We start from the raw sequence: 12,802 nt of genomic DNA, 5'->3' as shown, positions 1-12,802 counted from the left end.
AGTATGGGACAATGAGTCAGAGACAACAACCTACAGTACATATATGTGATCTAGAGCCCGACCGATAAAGGATTTTTAAAGGAACACGCCGACTTATTGGGAATTTAGCTTATTCACTGTAACCCCCAGAGTAAGACAAGTCGACACATACCCTTCTCATCTCCGTGCGTGCTGTAAATGGATACAAATATTTGGTGATTTAAAAATCCAATTCTGATAAATACAATGTATAAAAATACAAACTTAAGATGTTAAACTTAAAGTCCTTTGAACAAAAACAATAAAAAAATCAAAGAGTTTCCGACAGGGACGTTGTAGAGTACCCTCTGGTGGACAAACCATGCAACGCCAACACTCATAACATGGTTGAAGGGTGTTTCGTCCGTTTTTATTTTATTTTTTACATATTCATTTATTGGCCATTATAAATGCCAATACCGATAGTTTGGAAAATGCCTAATATCGGCCCGCTGATATATCGGTCTGGCTCTAATGTGATCCAATGGCATTTGTAATATGTGCACAAAGCAAATTTACAAACACTGAGTTATAACAGCTGTCTTTACTGCTAAATAAAGAAGAACCAAGTTGAGGAAGGTTGATTTTTGCTGAAAGACTACTGTATAATGGTGATTAAAATATATTTAAGTTGTTTTGCCATTTTGTTTCTCTCAAATGCCCAAGATGAATTTCTCCTATTGGAGACAATAAAGGCTTATCTTATCTATCTTAAGTTGAGAAACAATGTCACATTGTATGGCAGTCAGCGTGCCTTTGAAATCTTAAACATCTGAGAAACGAGAAGAAAACTGGTTTCCCCCCACTTAGGGAAGAAAGCATTCTTAATAGATTTATAGATTTAAGGTTGGATAAGGGCAATGAGCCTCAGAATAAATCACATGATGTAACATTCCTGACCATCAGTACAGATTATTCTGTGGTATGATTGTCAGTGTCCTTGCCCTGTAGGACTACATCAGAGCATTGAATTAAGGCACCTCCAGTGAAATGAGCCACAAACGGCACTCTTCAGGTTACAAGAAACATCTCTAGGATGCGCTGGGATGCATCATCAGTCATGCTCTTGGGGTCATTGGGGGTTTCGGGTCTTTCAACATCATAACCCCTCCCCCAGGTGACACAGCCGGGGTTGATCAGGTCCCTGCTTGCATCCCAGTAGCACCAATCCATGGATCCTTTCTCTTTGGCTTCAGTTGTGGTGCGGATGGCCCACCTCTTCGCAGCTCCAGTTACTCTGAGCCCAGTCAGAGCTTTGCAAATAAACCGCCCAAGAAACCCCGGGCAGCCAACTTTGATTGGCTCGCAGAGGGCCCGCCAGCCTCGGCTCCTACACTGCTCCACCAGCTCTTGGTATTTGGCGAGCTTCCTCCATATGTTCTTCCCAGGGTACTGTCAACTCCCACCTAGTAATAGTTTTGTCGATTCTGCGGGTGTTTCTACTTTCCTTTGTTCTTGTTCCAGTTCTTTAGCCCTTCAGGTAGAGAGGTGTCTTCTGCAAATTCCCCTAGCCCTTCAACAAACTCCTCATACGATGACTTCTCTTGAAAGGGACGAGTTCCTAGCAGCTCCACCATGTCGGCTTTGTCTAGAATCTCCTTTTCTAGCAGACGTTTTGCCACCTGCAACACATGACCAATAATAGTAAACAAGAAGCATTTTAATGACAATGGCTAACTCCATCAATGGAAATGTAAGTGGCATTACTGATCGCTGAGTTCAAGAACAGATTAGCAGTAGTTACAACTAATAGTAAAAGTAACAATTCTTCCAACCAGTTTTTAAAAATACTAATTTAAAACAGACCATAAAAGAGCTATCAAGTTGCTGCATCGTACTATTCAGTGAGCTGCTTTGGAGTACGAAACTCTTCATGTTAACTTCTCTCCATCGTTTTGTTCGTCAGTGATAATACTTCTCACCTTCTCCACCATTTCTTTCTTGTCGGTGACGAGCTGAAGTGTTCGCTGGAAGGCAGCATCTATAAGCAAGCGGACCTCCTGGTCTATAAGCTGGGCTTTAGGTTCACTGAAGGGCTTCTCAGTTACAATGTCACCCTGCTGAGGGAGGTCAAAGGACATCTGACCCACCGCCTCATTCATTCCAAACTGTACAACCTAAAATATGAAGAGAAATGAGTCCTGTTAGTCTAAAGACAAACTATTTCTTATGTGCCTTTGGTTACATCATTCTCTGACTAACAGCAAGTACAAAGTGACTTCTAATTGAAACAGTCTGGGCAGTAAAAAAAGAATATAGTCTAATCTTCAAGTTGGTACTCTAGCAGTTTGTCTGCAGGAAGCTACTTGTTAGCGGAATTCAACTAAAATAATACCTAGTAGTTACTTAGTGTACAGTGACACAGGAGCTACTATTTCACGTTTATCTTGTCACTACACTTTTGAGAAAATCAATCTTGAAACCCATTTAGTATACTGAAGGATAAGCGATAATTTCACCACATCACCAAAGAGTAAACAACTTGTATTTCAGAATGTGAGAGTTTATGACTCAACACTGGCTCCATCATATACAATTTTCGTTTCGTTTCCTGCCTTGTGTATCTGTTAACATGCTTGTTGTAAACTGTGGGGATTACCTGTGCATACGCAGACTGCGTGACCTTCCTGAGGTCATCCTGTGCCCCGGTGGTGATTCGCCGAAAGAAAACCTGCTCAGCCACTCGACCCCCCAGCATCATGCACATTCTGTCAAACAGCTGCTCCTGGGTGAACAGGTACTGTTCCTTAGGCAGATACTGCGCATAACCCAAACCTTTCCCTCTGGGAACAATGGACACCTGAGGGAGTACATTATAATTAATCAAACTATCAATATATGGTAAAATACTTGGTCAAATTCTAGTTTGATTGTAGAGGGTAAAAACAAGATTATGCAAGGGCTGCAGAAGATTTCACATAGTCAAGCAGCAGTGTGAGGAAAGAGAGGAAGGAAACGGTGTGACTACCTTAAGTAGGGGGTCTGCATGTTCTAGGAACCAGCCTGCCACAGCATGTCCGGCCTCATGATACGCCACAGTAGTCTTCTCTGGAAGCTGCAGTACCTGAGTCTTTTTCTCCAGACCTGAGAGCACGGAGGATGTCACTAATATGCACGGTGTGTTTTTTTATTTTTTTTTTACAAGCAATAAGTTATTTGGGTTGATGTGCCCTTCAAACATACAGTAGATTGGTTATAGGTTGGTGCATGAGCTTTGAGTACAGCATGAAATCACACAGTAAGTACAGTATAATCAAATCCTTAAAGGGAAGTCTCAATGAGAAATATAAGGACAGGCTGTAAGTTACGGTTCCTGCATTAAAAGTATGTATATCTCACAATAAAGCACTAAGTTCACATTTATGGATTTATATAAAATATAAATCGATATAAACAGTATACATTTGATCAAAACTTCATATTACAGAAATGTATAGCAATTGCTTTTACTACTAACTAACTTGATTAAGGTGTAAAACACATATCCAATAGTCATTCTATGAGTGTTGTCACAACATCAAGTGCATGCCAACTTACCTCCAATGACTCTCTCGACGGCCTGCTCAAAGTGCTTAGTATTGACATGTTGGTTGAGGCGTCGGGCAGCTATTAGCGCGGCCTCATTACACACATTAGCAATATCAGCCCCTGAGACACAAAAGGAGCCACAACAACCAAGTTAGACTGTGGTATGATAAATACCCAGAGAGATGCAGAAGACAAACTGTATGATCTCTGTAGATAATCCAATGACTGAGCTGTGTGTTCACATGCGAACATCAACACACAGCTCTTGTTCTTACCAGTAAAACCTGGGGTTAGTGCAGCTAGCTTCCTGGCCAAAGCCTCTACTTCTATACTAGTGTCCAACTTCAGAGGTCTTAAATGCACCTTAAAGATGGATACCCTGCCTTTAATATCTGGTGGGCCTGTAGAAAAAAAAGGAAGAAAGAAAAAAAACATCATGATGATTAATCCAACAGAATGATAAACAGTGAGCAAAATGAAATTAAAACAGATACTGCTAAAGTAATACCATTACATGATAATGTTACTGATATAGAGAACACTACTCTTATAAACTGCTAAGCTAAGGAAACACAAGTGTGTCTCAGATTCTGTACCTTATGACGATGTCACATTTACAAATATTACAGAAGCTCATTCAACTGGTCCTGACAACTACTTTGCACTTTTTCTGTGTTCATGTTATACAGCTCATTTTCAAAATGGCACTGACAAATGTTTAACAGGCAATACATAGCTATAGACACCAAGGTTGTCTATGCACAATGTTGAGGAACATTTAAAGACCCATTAGAGTCCTTAAGCAACTTGTGGCCTTGAAGACCTAAACAAAATGAATGGTTATTCAGGCTAAACCCAAAACTTTTTGTTTCAAAATGAGAGACATAATGATTAACTTATTACTGCCCAAAAATGAATTAGTAGTGTGGCTGTATTATACAAACCCGTACTGTTTACATGTAACAACAAAAGACTGAAGGAAAGGGAACACAGACTCAACAACACAGAGAGGAGCAGTGTATTCCATCCCTTATGTTGGCCTCCAGTCATCTAATCCTTCTTTTATAGAAAGCCAGCTCTCTCATTTTGACCCAGTTTTCTTTGTCAGATAGAAAACCGCTCCCTGCCCACCATTGTCCAGCACTGCTGGCGTAAAGCAAATTAGATTTTAGCAGGCAGAAAAAGATCAACCATTTTAACCACAAAGATAAAAGCGCACAGTATGCAACACACGCTTTTAATGAAATCACAAGTGAACAGGTGCAAAAAAAGAAGCTAATTTCTAAGGAAACTATACAGTAAGTGTGTCAGTAAGGTCAAGCTCAGCACCTAATTCGAAGCAGACAACAACACTAACAAAGTTAAAACTGCATGAATTAGTGCCACTGAATTGAATTTGTTCCATAGTGTATGCTGTGCAGTATTATATCACATGCATGCACCAACATGGAATTATAGAACACCAGTGGGAAAGAACAGGAGAAAAAAAGACTATGGCTACATTAACATACAGTTTTGAGCCTAAAGCGATCTCTATGCACACAAGTGTTTTTAGTATCCAGTAGAAGAACTAATCTGCGTTTAAACTAACACGCCCAAACCGCATATCTCATGACCGTTAACGTATACTGGGCATGTGCGTGCCGAGGTAAACAGGAGGCAGCATGTATACTCTGCCCGTTGCTGGTAGTTGCCATGGTAATGTTAGTAGCTTAGTCTCAGAGAACGAGACATCATGACCCAATCCAGCGGCGAAACATTGGCGTCTGTGTTGCCAAAGTTCCCCGTTTGCGGCCGTTGAGACTGAAACACAACCCCCGAGACTCTAAACCAAAACAGGGTCACAAGTGTTTTCAAATTTCTCCGGTTTGAAACACCAGGGACCTCATTTATAAAACTGTGCGGCGAATTTGCGTCAGAAGTGGCGTACGGACGAAACATATGATGCGAGTACACACAGAAATATTCTGATTTAGAAAACCGTGCGCATGCACGTCGCACGCCGGATTCTATTTATAAATCACATTCGACTCTAAATGTGGCACAGCTTTGGCGGCTTCATGTCATGCCCATAGTTTCCCTTAAATAGTCAGTGAAACGCCACAAATTAATATTCATTCATACCAACATCATGATCAGAGAGGAAAACAAAGCAAAGGACTTTCACTCAATGTGAAGTTGCAGTTCTTGTTAGAGAGGTGGAAAAGATGATAATATGTTTGGAGGGCACAGTATGGGCATTACTAATGCCGAAAAGCTGTAGAGTGGCAACATGTTGCAGATGCAGTTAATGCCACAGCCTCAGAGGTCGGACTGTGACCCAAATTAAAAAGAAATGGTTTGATATTAAAGTTGATGCAAAAAAAAAACACCTAGCGCTACACAGAGAACGTGTTTATGCCACTGGATGCCGGAGCTGACCCCTCTTGAAGTGGGACAGGCACGGCTTGGTTTCTCCGAGAGCTCCTCTGTAACGCTGGGCCCAAAACAGCACGGAGATCCGAGGAAGTCAGAACCGGCTCTGAGGTCACTCGTCAGCCATTGTGGGTCATTACGCATGGCATGCCTTTTAATACCCATCAATTTGATTGCATCTCAAAAGCTAAAGGTGTCGGAATTAACCTAATTGTAAATGACAAATAGTTCTGCGCAATAACATACAAGGAGCATGTAATTAGTAAAACGTTCTATTGCACCTTTCACAATGGTTAAAACATGCTTTAGACCTACAATAAAACAAACATTTAAATCAAACATAAAATGATCTAAAGCCATAAAATTAAACACTGTATAAAACACTGATACTGATGACCATATTCAAACAATGTGCTCCGCATCGAAAACAGCATCAGTGTAAACATTATTTGTCCTGTTTATCGTATTATTCATGAGAATTAATTCCATAACATGCTAATATAATTACAGAACATTTTCATTTTTTTCACAAATATATCGTCATTTGAATTTATGATAGTATCTTGTTTTATTTTGTCCGTTTTTCACTGAAGATGGATCAAACAGGTGTTTGTGTAGGATATTGATCGCAAGAACGGCTTTGTGACTTCTCATGAGTGAAATCAATGAGAGGCAATATTTCGATTTGTTTTATACAATGGTCTCAGTTTCACGTGTTTAATCCACCTGCAGTCGGTGTCGCCGTTTCTCATTTTACCCATTTCTGTCCGTACGCCTGAGTCAGAGTGTCCGTGGAGGACAGCACATTTTCCCATCAAGTTTGCTTTTTATAAATCCCAATTCTTGTGTAGAGAGCAGCGTATGTCTTCTTTTGTGCGTACGCCACGTTTACAAATGAGGCCCCAGAGCAGTGTGAATGCGAGGTGTAAACCTAGCAAAAGATATTAATTTTTAAACCAAAACGTAGCAATGTAAATGTAGCCTAAAACTCCAGGGTTGCTTCTAAGTCTAGAGGAAACAGAGACGTAACTGCACCACAGAAAAGGGAAAAGTCAGCTTGGTTATTTGGTATGATTTCAAGGGCAAGATGTACATCAAAACCTGCAGATAACTCTTCACTTGCAAATGATAAACTGAAATGAAATTGACCCAGTGATACATGATAATGTAGAGAGAAAGAGTTATTCAGGGGAGAGCTAGAGAGGAAGCCGACCTTAGACAAGTGCTACTCTTTACCTATGTATATATGTCGATCAAAGCGTCCTGGCCTCATCAAAGCTGGATCCAGGACATCAGCTCGATTGGTGCCGGCTAAAACGACCACATTAGTGCTACTGTTGAACCCTGTAATGACAAAAACAAATAGCATACAAAGATCTTGTGGAATATTGCACCCAGAATGGGAAAAAGGCTTGAACACTAAAAGAGGTAACATAACTACCTACCGTCCATTTCCACAAGCAACTGGTTGAGGGTGTTTTCCTGCTCGCTTTGGTTTCCAAAGTTCCCCCGGCCTCTCTTCCTGCCAACTGCGTCAATCTCGTCAATGAAAAGGATGCAGGGGGCATTTTTTCGAGCCGTGGCAAACGTATCCCTTATCTAATATAGGACAGTCAAGAGAAATCACTTACATAATCTTATAAATTGAGGCAACCTCTAGCTCACCCAAGAGAGAGTGCGCCCCATGTAGTCTGAGAATCAAGAATCATTGTGTTACAGATGATGTTGCCAAACAACAGCAGGATATAGCACATAGATAGCATCATATAGCTTCAAAACTCGTTGGCAGAGTCTTGCATTTAGCCCGGTACTGACCCTCGCTGCACCCACGCCAACAAACATCTCCTGGAACTCCGAGCCGTTGACGGTGATGAAGGGCACGTTGGCCTCTCCTGCAGTGGCCTTAGCTAGCAAGGTCTTGCCAGTACCAGGTGGGCCTGATAACACAGCACCCTGAAAAGAAAGGTGTTGCTTAATGATCAATACCAGTATCTCAATGAATACTTCACTAGGTGGAGAAACGTCAAAACTTAATTCTTAGCCCATACTATGCTTCGGAGGGAGAAAAAAATCCATCAATTGAAACGTTCCTGTCACCTTCACCCACCCCCGACCCTATGCCACAATATTTGATATACAGTGTGTCACACCTTTGGGATCTTGGCGCCTAGGTCCTGGTACTGCCGCGGGTTCTTCAAGAAGTTGACAAGCTCCAAAATCTCCAGTTTGGCCTCCTCACAGCCTGCGACATCCTTGAACTGAATGCCGACGTTGCCTTTTATTACCTTGGCTTTGGATTCACTCATGCTGAAGGGGTTTCCTCGCTGACCTCCTGCCATTGGTCCCTGCCGCATGGCAAATAGTAAAAAGCCGACCAGCAGTAAGGTTGGGAGAAAGTTGAAAAGGAGTGCCCTTTGGGGAGAGAGCAAGATGCTCAATTAAGCCATCATCAAACAATCCAATTTGCATAAGAGTTACTTTGCTTTGAAAGTTTCAGGAACTCATCAGATTCAGCTCTCACCCATCAATTTCACTGCTGTAGAATACAGGAACTTTCTGTGAGTCCAAACCCATTTCTTGCTGGGCCATCTCCAGGTTATGCTCAAATGAGTCCACACTGCCAATGTTGAACCATAAATAACTCTGAAACATACACACAACATAAAACATAAGCAAGACTGTAACTTTTTAAAGAAGAAATAACAAGGTGGACATACATTTTTCCTTTTACAAATAGAAATAAGCAATAAATTGCACCATTGCTCATTTTAATGCACTCTGGGTTTTTGCTGCTACAGTCAGACTTGGTCTGGTAGGATCGCATCCCATGAACCTAACTAGTGAATTGGATTTGGATGGATTTTGCTCAGTTGTCATCGGGATTGACAGTTCAGGAGAAACACAGTAAGAGGGCCTTAAATTAAGATTATTTTTCAAATGTATGACTCTTCTCTGTTTGTGTTAATGTTAAGCTACACTTTAAAATATCCCTAATCCTAACCAACCAAGTGACCTATATGAAAAGCAAAAGGACATAAAAGCATATTTATGCAACTAACCACTTCTGATGTGTTCACTCCATGGGCAGGAATTACTTTGACGTATTGTTTATTGACAACCTCTAGGTGATCAACCTGTGTAGAGAGCACACAAAAAAAATAGTTTACATGGTTGCAAAAACAAACAGATAAAAGATGGAAGATACCAAAACTAAAACACTCTCTGCCTCTTACCAAGTCTTTGTTTAAGTAGTGCTGTACAAAGTCCTTCCAGGAGATCTGCATCCCCGTCTCTCGGAAGTAAAAGTACAAAAAAGCTGAGGTCATGCCGGCAGCACCGATTGCAAAGTACCGCACTGCTTTTTCATCCAGGGGAAAATCATCCTGTTAGATGTAAAAAGATAAATAAATAAAAAGGTGTAAGAGAGAGATGAATTGATTAAAAGGAGAGGCTGTCAGCAGGCCAAACGAAAAACAATCCAGGAAGTATGCTGCCTCTCAACTATGAGCACCCATTTAAAAGTAGAGCATGACCAGTATATGTTTTAAAGAAAATATCAATTTCAACATTTGACCATTTGGAAAGCCTGACAATATATCACCTTATGCTAACTTAACATAAATACACAGCATAACAAACATTTTAGATAAGAATCCATTAAAGTTCACTACTAAATAAAAGATGACCAAGATATGTAGTCAGTGGAACATTGTACAGTGGAAAGAGAACTAACTATAAGAGTATTATACACCTGAATAGTCATTATGTGACAAAAGGATGCCAAATTATGAAGAATGCAACTTAAACTTGCACTAATAAGTAAAATTAGGAGTAAATTTGACTTTTAAAGCTCTCATATGCAAGCATTTTAGTAAATATATTCCATCTAAGTGTTTGTGTGTAGTGCATTTTAATGAGCAGTAAAGACGCACCTGGAAGCGCGTCCACCAGTGTGATTCTTCCTTTTTTCCTCCTCTTCGTCTTTGGTCCCCATCATCATTTGTGTCCCGCTCTTCCCTTACAAGAGATTCTTGCTCTTTGCTATTTTCATCTAAATAATAACAGAAAATCAGTCATGCACTGCAGAGGAAATGAGAACAGAGGATGTCTAAATGCTGCTTGTGATAATGACTCAAACCTCCCTCACCTTCAGCTGATTTGTTGACGCCAGTGCTTTCTTCCCTCTTTGGGAAAAACTTTTCAAAACCTGAACCAATTCAACAGCAAACACACAAACAAGAAAATAATTAAGTGCAACTGGCTCACATCGATTTAGGCCACTGCGTGCACTCATTTAGCTACATTACATAGTGTAAGGAGGTACATTACCTCTTGGTGGTTTGTTTGAGCTAAGTAACCGAGCAAGGGGGAGAATTTGTTGATATAAACCTCCATGTCTCTTTTGGAACAGTGACGCCCTCTGAAATGAAGATACCGTATCATGAATATGTTAGCAGTGAGGGCAGGGCCATAAAAAGACATGTGGAAAAGAAATATACAGCAGAAAGGCATCAATTAAACATGCTATATGTAGTAGATGTTGTTGACAGGTGAGGCAAAACTAAACATGTAATCCACAGTAATCTACTGCTCTTCTGAATCAGTCTTGCAGACTAGCTTCCGTGTTAATATGAGAAATCTGTCCTACTACAACATTATTCACAGGATTACTGAAATCTCATTTTGACATGAGCATACTGTACTGTGTAAACCTAATTTCAACACTGTTGCAGATAACCCACTTATACAGTGAACAGTTGCTTAAAGCTCACATGGTATTTACTCACATATCTGTCACTGCGTGTGCATAAGAAATACAGATTCAATTATATTTAAAGGGGTTATTTTAGGTTATGAACACCTTTGGAAGTAGCTAAAATATCTTCCACACAACTGCAAAATCTTTGATTGTGGTTTATCGTTTTTGCGGCCAATATAATATTGATACTTGAGAATCATAAAAAAAAGACATTATGTTAGCTAATCTGACATTTTGTTTACATATCAAGATATATCTGAGTAACAATATGTTATTGTTGAACGATAATCTATTTTTAATGAAAGATGCCAGAAACAGTCAATTAAAGATTTTGGACATATCTTTAAATATTAACTATGAATAAAAACATAACAAACTTAATATATTCTATATATAAATATAATAAAAATGCTATAAAACGTGTATTGCTGCAGTTTATGGCAATTTCAACCTACAATGTTAGCCTGCCAATGTATGTATTGGGCTCTATTGACATGGGAAGTAAACCAGACAGAAAACTATGTATTACAGTACATGTGTTTAATAAAGTGTCAGCTCCCAGTGGAAAACATTCCTCATGTGTTATCAACAAAATAATGTACTGTATCTCTAATACGTTTTCATTCAGTAAACACAGTTTGGGACACAATGCTTAGAGTTAAAGTAGGCTATCTACCTGGTAATGAACAGGCAAAACAAATCAGACTGAACTTTAAGTTTCTCTGGTTAGATTGTTCTACTTCAATAGAAAAGCAGAAAGTCTACTGAAGCAAGTCAGCAAAGTGTAAAATACCTCATCCCAGCCACTTCTATTCAACCAAGTTTTATTTATATTAAATAACTTGCATGTCTGATAACATTTAAGTAAATGCAACTGAATGAATGAAAAAGAATGAAAATGCATGGGCCAACAGAGAAACGCCCCCTTCAAACAAAACATCATGAAACTGAGGAAACTGACTTCTAAACTAAACATTATCAAATGGACATATCGTGAGATTACAAACAACGGAGGAATGATACATAAACAGTGCTGCAGTTTGTTTGTTTGTTTACAGGTTTGGGGGGCTCTGTAGCCTCCTGCACCGAGGAACACTGTGTTCTTTCCCACGACAAAACCTCGTACTGTCACACAGGGTTCCAACTCCTGCAACACCGCATATGCAAGTAACGTTAGCTGCTGCAAAACAAGTTTGTATATCTATGTTTTTCTAATTCTATTTTGAGAGGACCGTAGCGACTTTACATTATAAGAAGTATAAAAAACAATGTCACCGTACCGACGCGAGTGCGCCGCCGTTGTGAAAAGTAGCTGAAATAGTGGATAAGTCTCGAATCCACGTCCGAACCGCCCACACTCGGTTCCGAAAGGGCCCGACACTCACAGAGAGCAGCCCCATCGTGTGTCAGCTACTTTTATTCGGCTTAGTCTCGAATTGCCAGACCTATCTCATTCTCCACAGCGCTGTACTTCTGGCTATGGCTACCATGGATGTAGATGGCTACAATGGTCTACACTGCACTGGACCATAGACAGTACGTGTGGTGTTCCCGTTCGCTAAGTCAACAAGTAGTACCGTAAACACGTCATCTCGCGAGATTTCGATTATTGCTCATAGTCCGAAAGCCCGATTTTTCTTGATCAATTTTGGGCTTAAATCCTGTCTGGACGGAACCTCCCTTTTGTCTTCTACGATGGTATCTTTGGGGGTTTGACAGTTCCCTCGGAAAAAAGAAGCAATTTAAAAATGTCACCAGCGTAGACTCTGGGAAAAAAACATTTTTCACCATTGTCTGACATTTTATTAGCCTGGTTGACACCAGACCATTCTCAGTTGTAACTGAGTGGAAGTGCAAGTGGCTTGCAGAGCAAATCTCAAATTTGCTGGAAGTTCGTCAGGGTTTTCCCAGGCTAACATTTTATAGACCAAGCGATTTATCAAGGAAATCTGTCTAATTTGTGCGTTGTTTACAAAAAAGTGTCTCATTCAGTTGCAAATATTAATCACCGTCAATCTATATACAGTAAGAGTAACATCAGGCCAATCTTGCATTTTGGGGCTACTTTTGTTGACAGTTGAG

At 40.1% G+C, this 12,802-nt stretch overlaps 1 protein-coding gene across 1 annotated transcript; it reads right to left on the bottom strand.

The window, feature by feature from the left end:
* Window positions 1–396: 396 nt before the first annotated feature.
* LOC114559693 (AFG3-like protein 1) lies at window positions 397–12,285 on the bottom strand. Its single transcript, XM_028584504.1, has 17 exons — window positions 12,001–12,285; window positions 10,291–10,381; window positions 10,109–10,168; window positions 9,894–10,012; window positions 9,195–9,344; window positions 9,021–9,095; window positions 8,483–8,604; window positions 8,112–8,373; window positions 7,777–7,914; window positions 7,407–7,560; window positions 7,198–7,305; window positions 3,822–3,947; window positions 3,556–3,666; window positions 2,987–3,102; window positions 2,618–2,818; window positions 1,941–2,135; window positions 397–1,640 (listed from the first exon to the last, which is right to left on the bottom strand). Exons 1-17 carry the CDS (start codon window positions 12,118–12,120, stop codon window positions 1,458–1,460), a joined length of 2,331 nt encoding a protein of 776 aa, XP_028440305.1. The 5' UTR covers window positions 12,121–12,285; the 3' UTR covers window positions 397–1,457.
* Between the last annotated feature and the right edge of the window lie 517 nt (window positions 12,286–12,802).

The sequence above is a fragment of the Perca flavescens genome, chromosome 1, assembly GCF_004354835.1.
Source record: "Perca flavescens isolate YP-PL-M2 chromosome 1, PFLA_1.0, whole genome shotgun sequence".
Classification (NCBI taxonomy): Eukaryota; Metazoa; Chordata; class Actinopteri; order Perciformes; family Percidae; genus Perca; species Perca flavescens.
The sequence above is the reverse complement of the archived record's forward strand: the minus strand, read 5'-3'. Positions and strand labels throughout refer to the sequence as shown.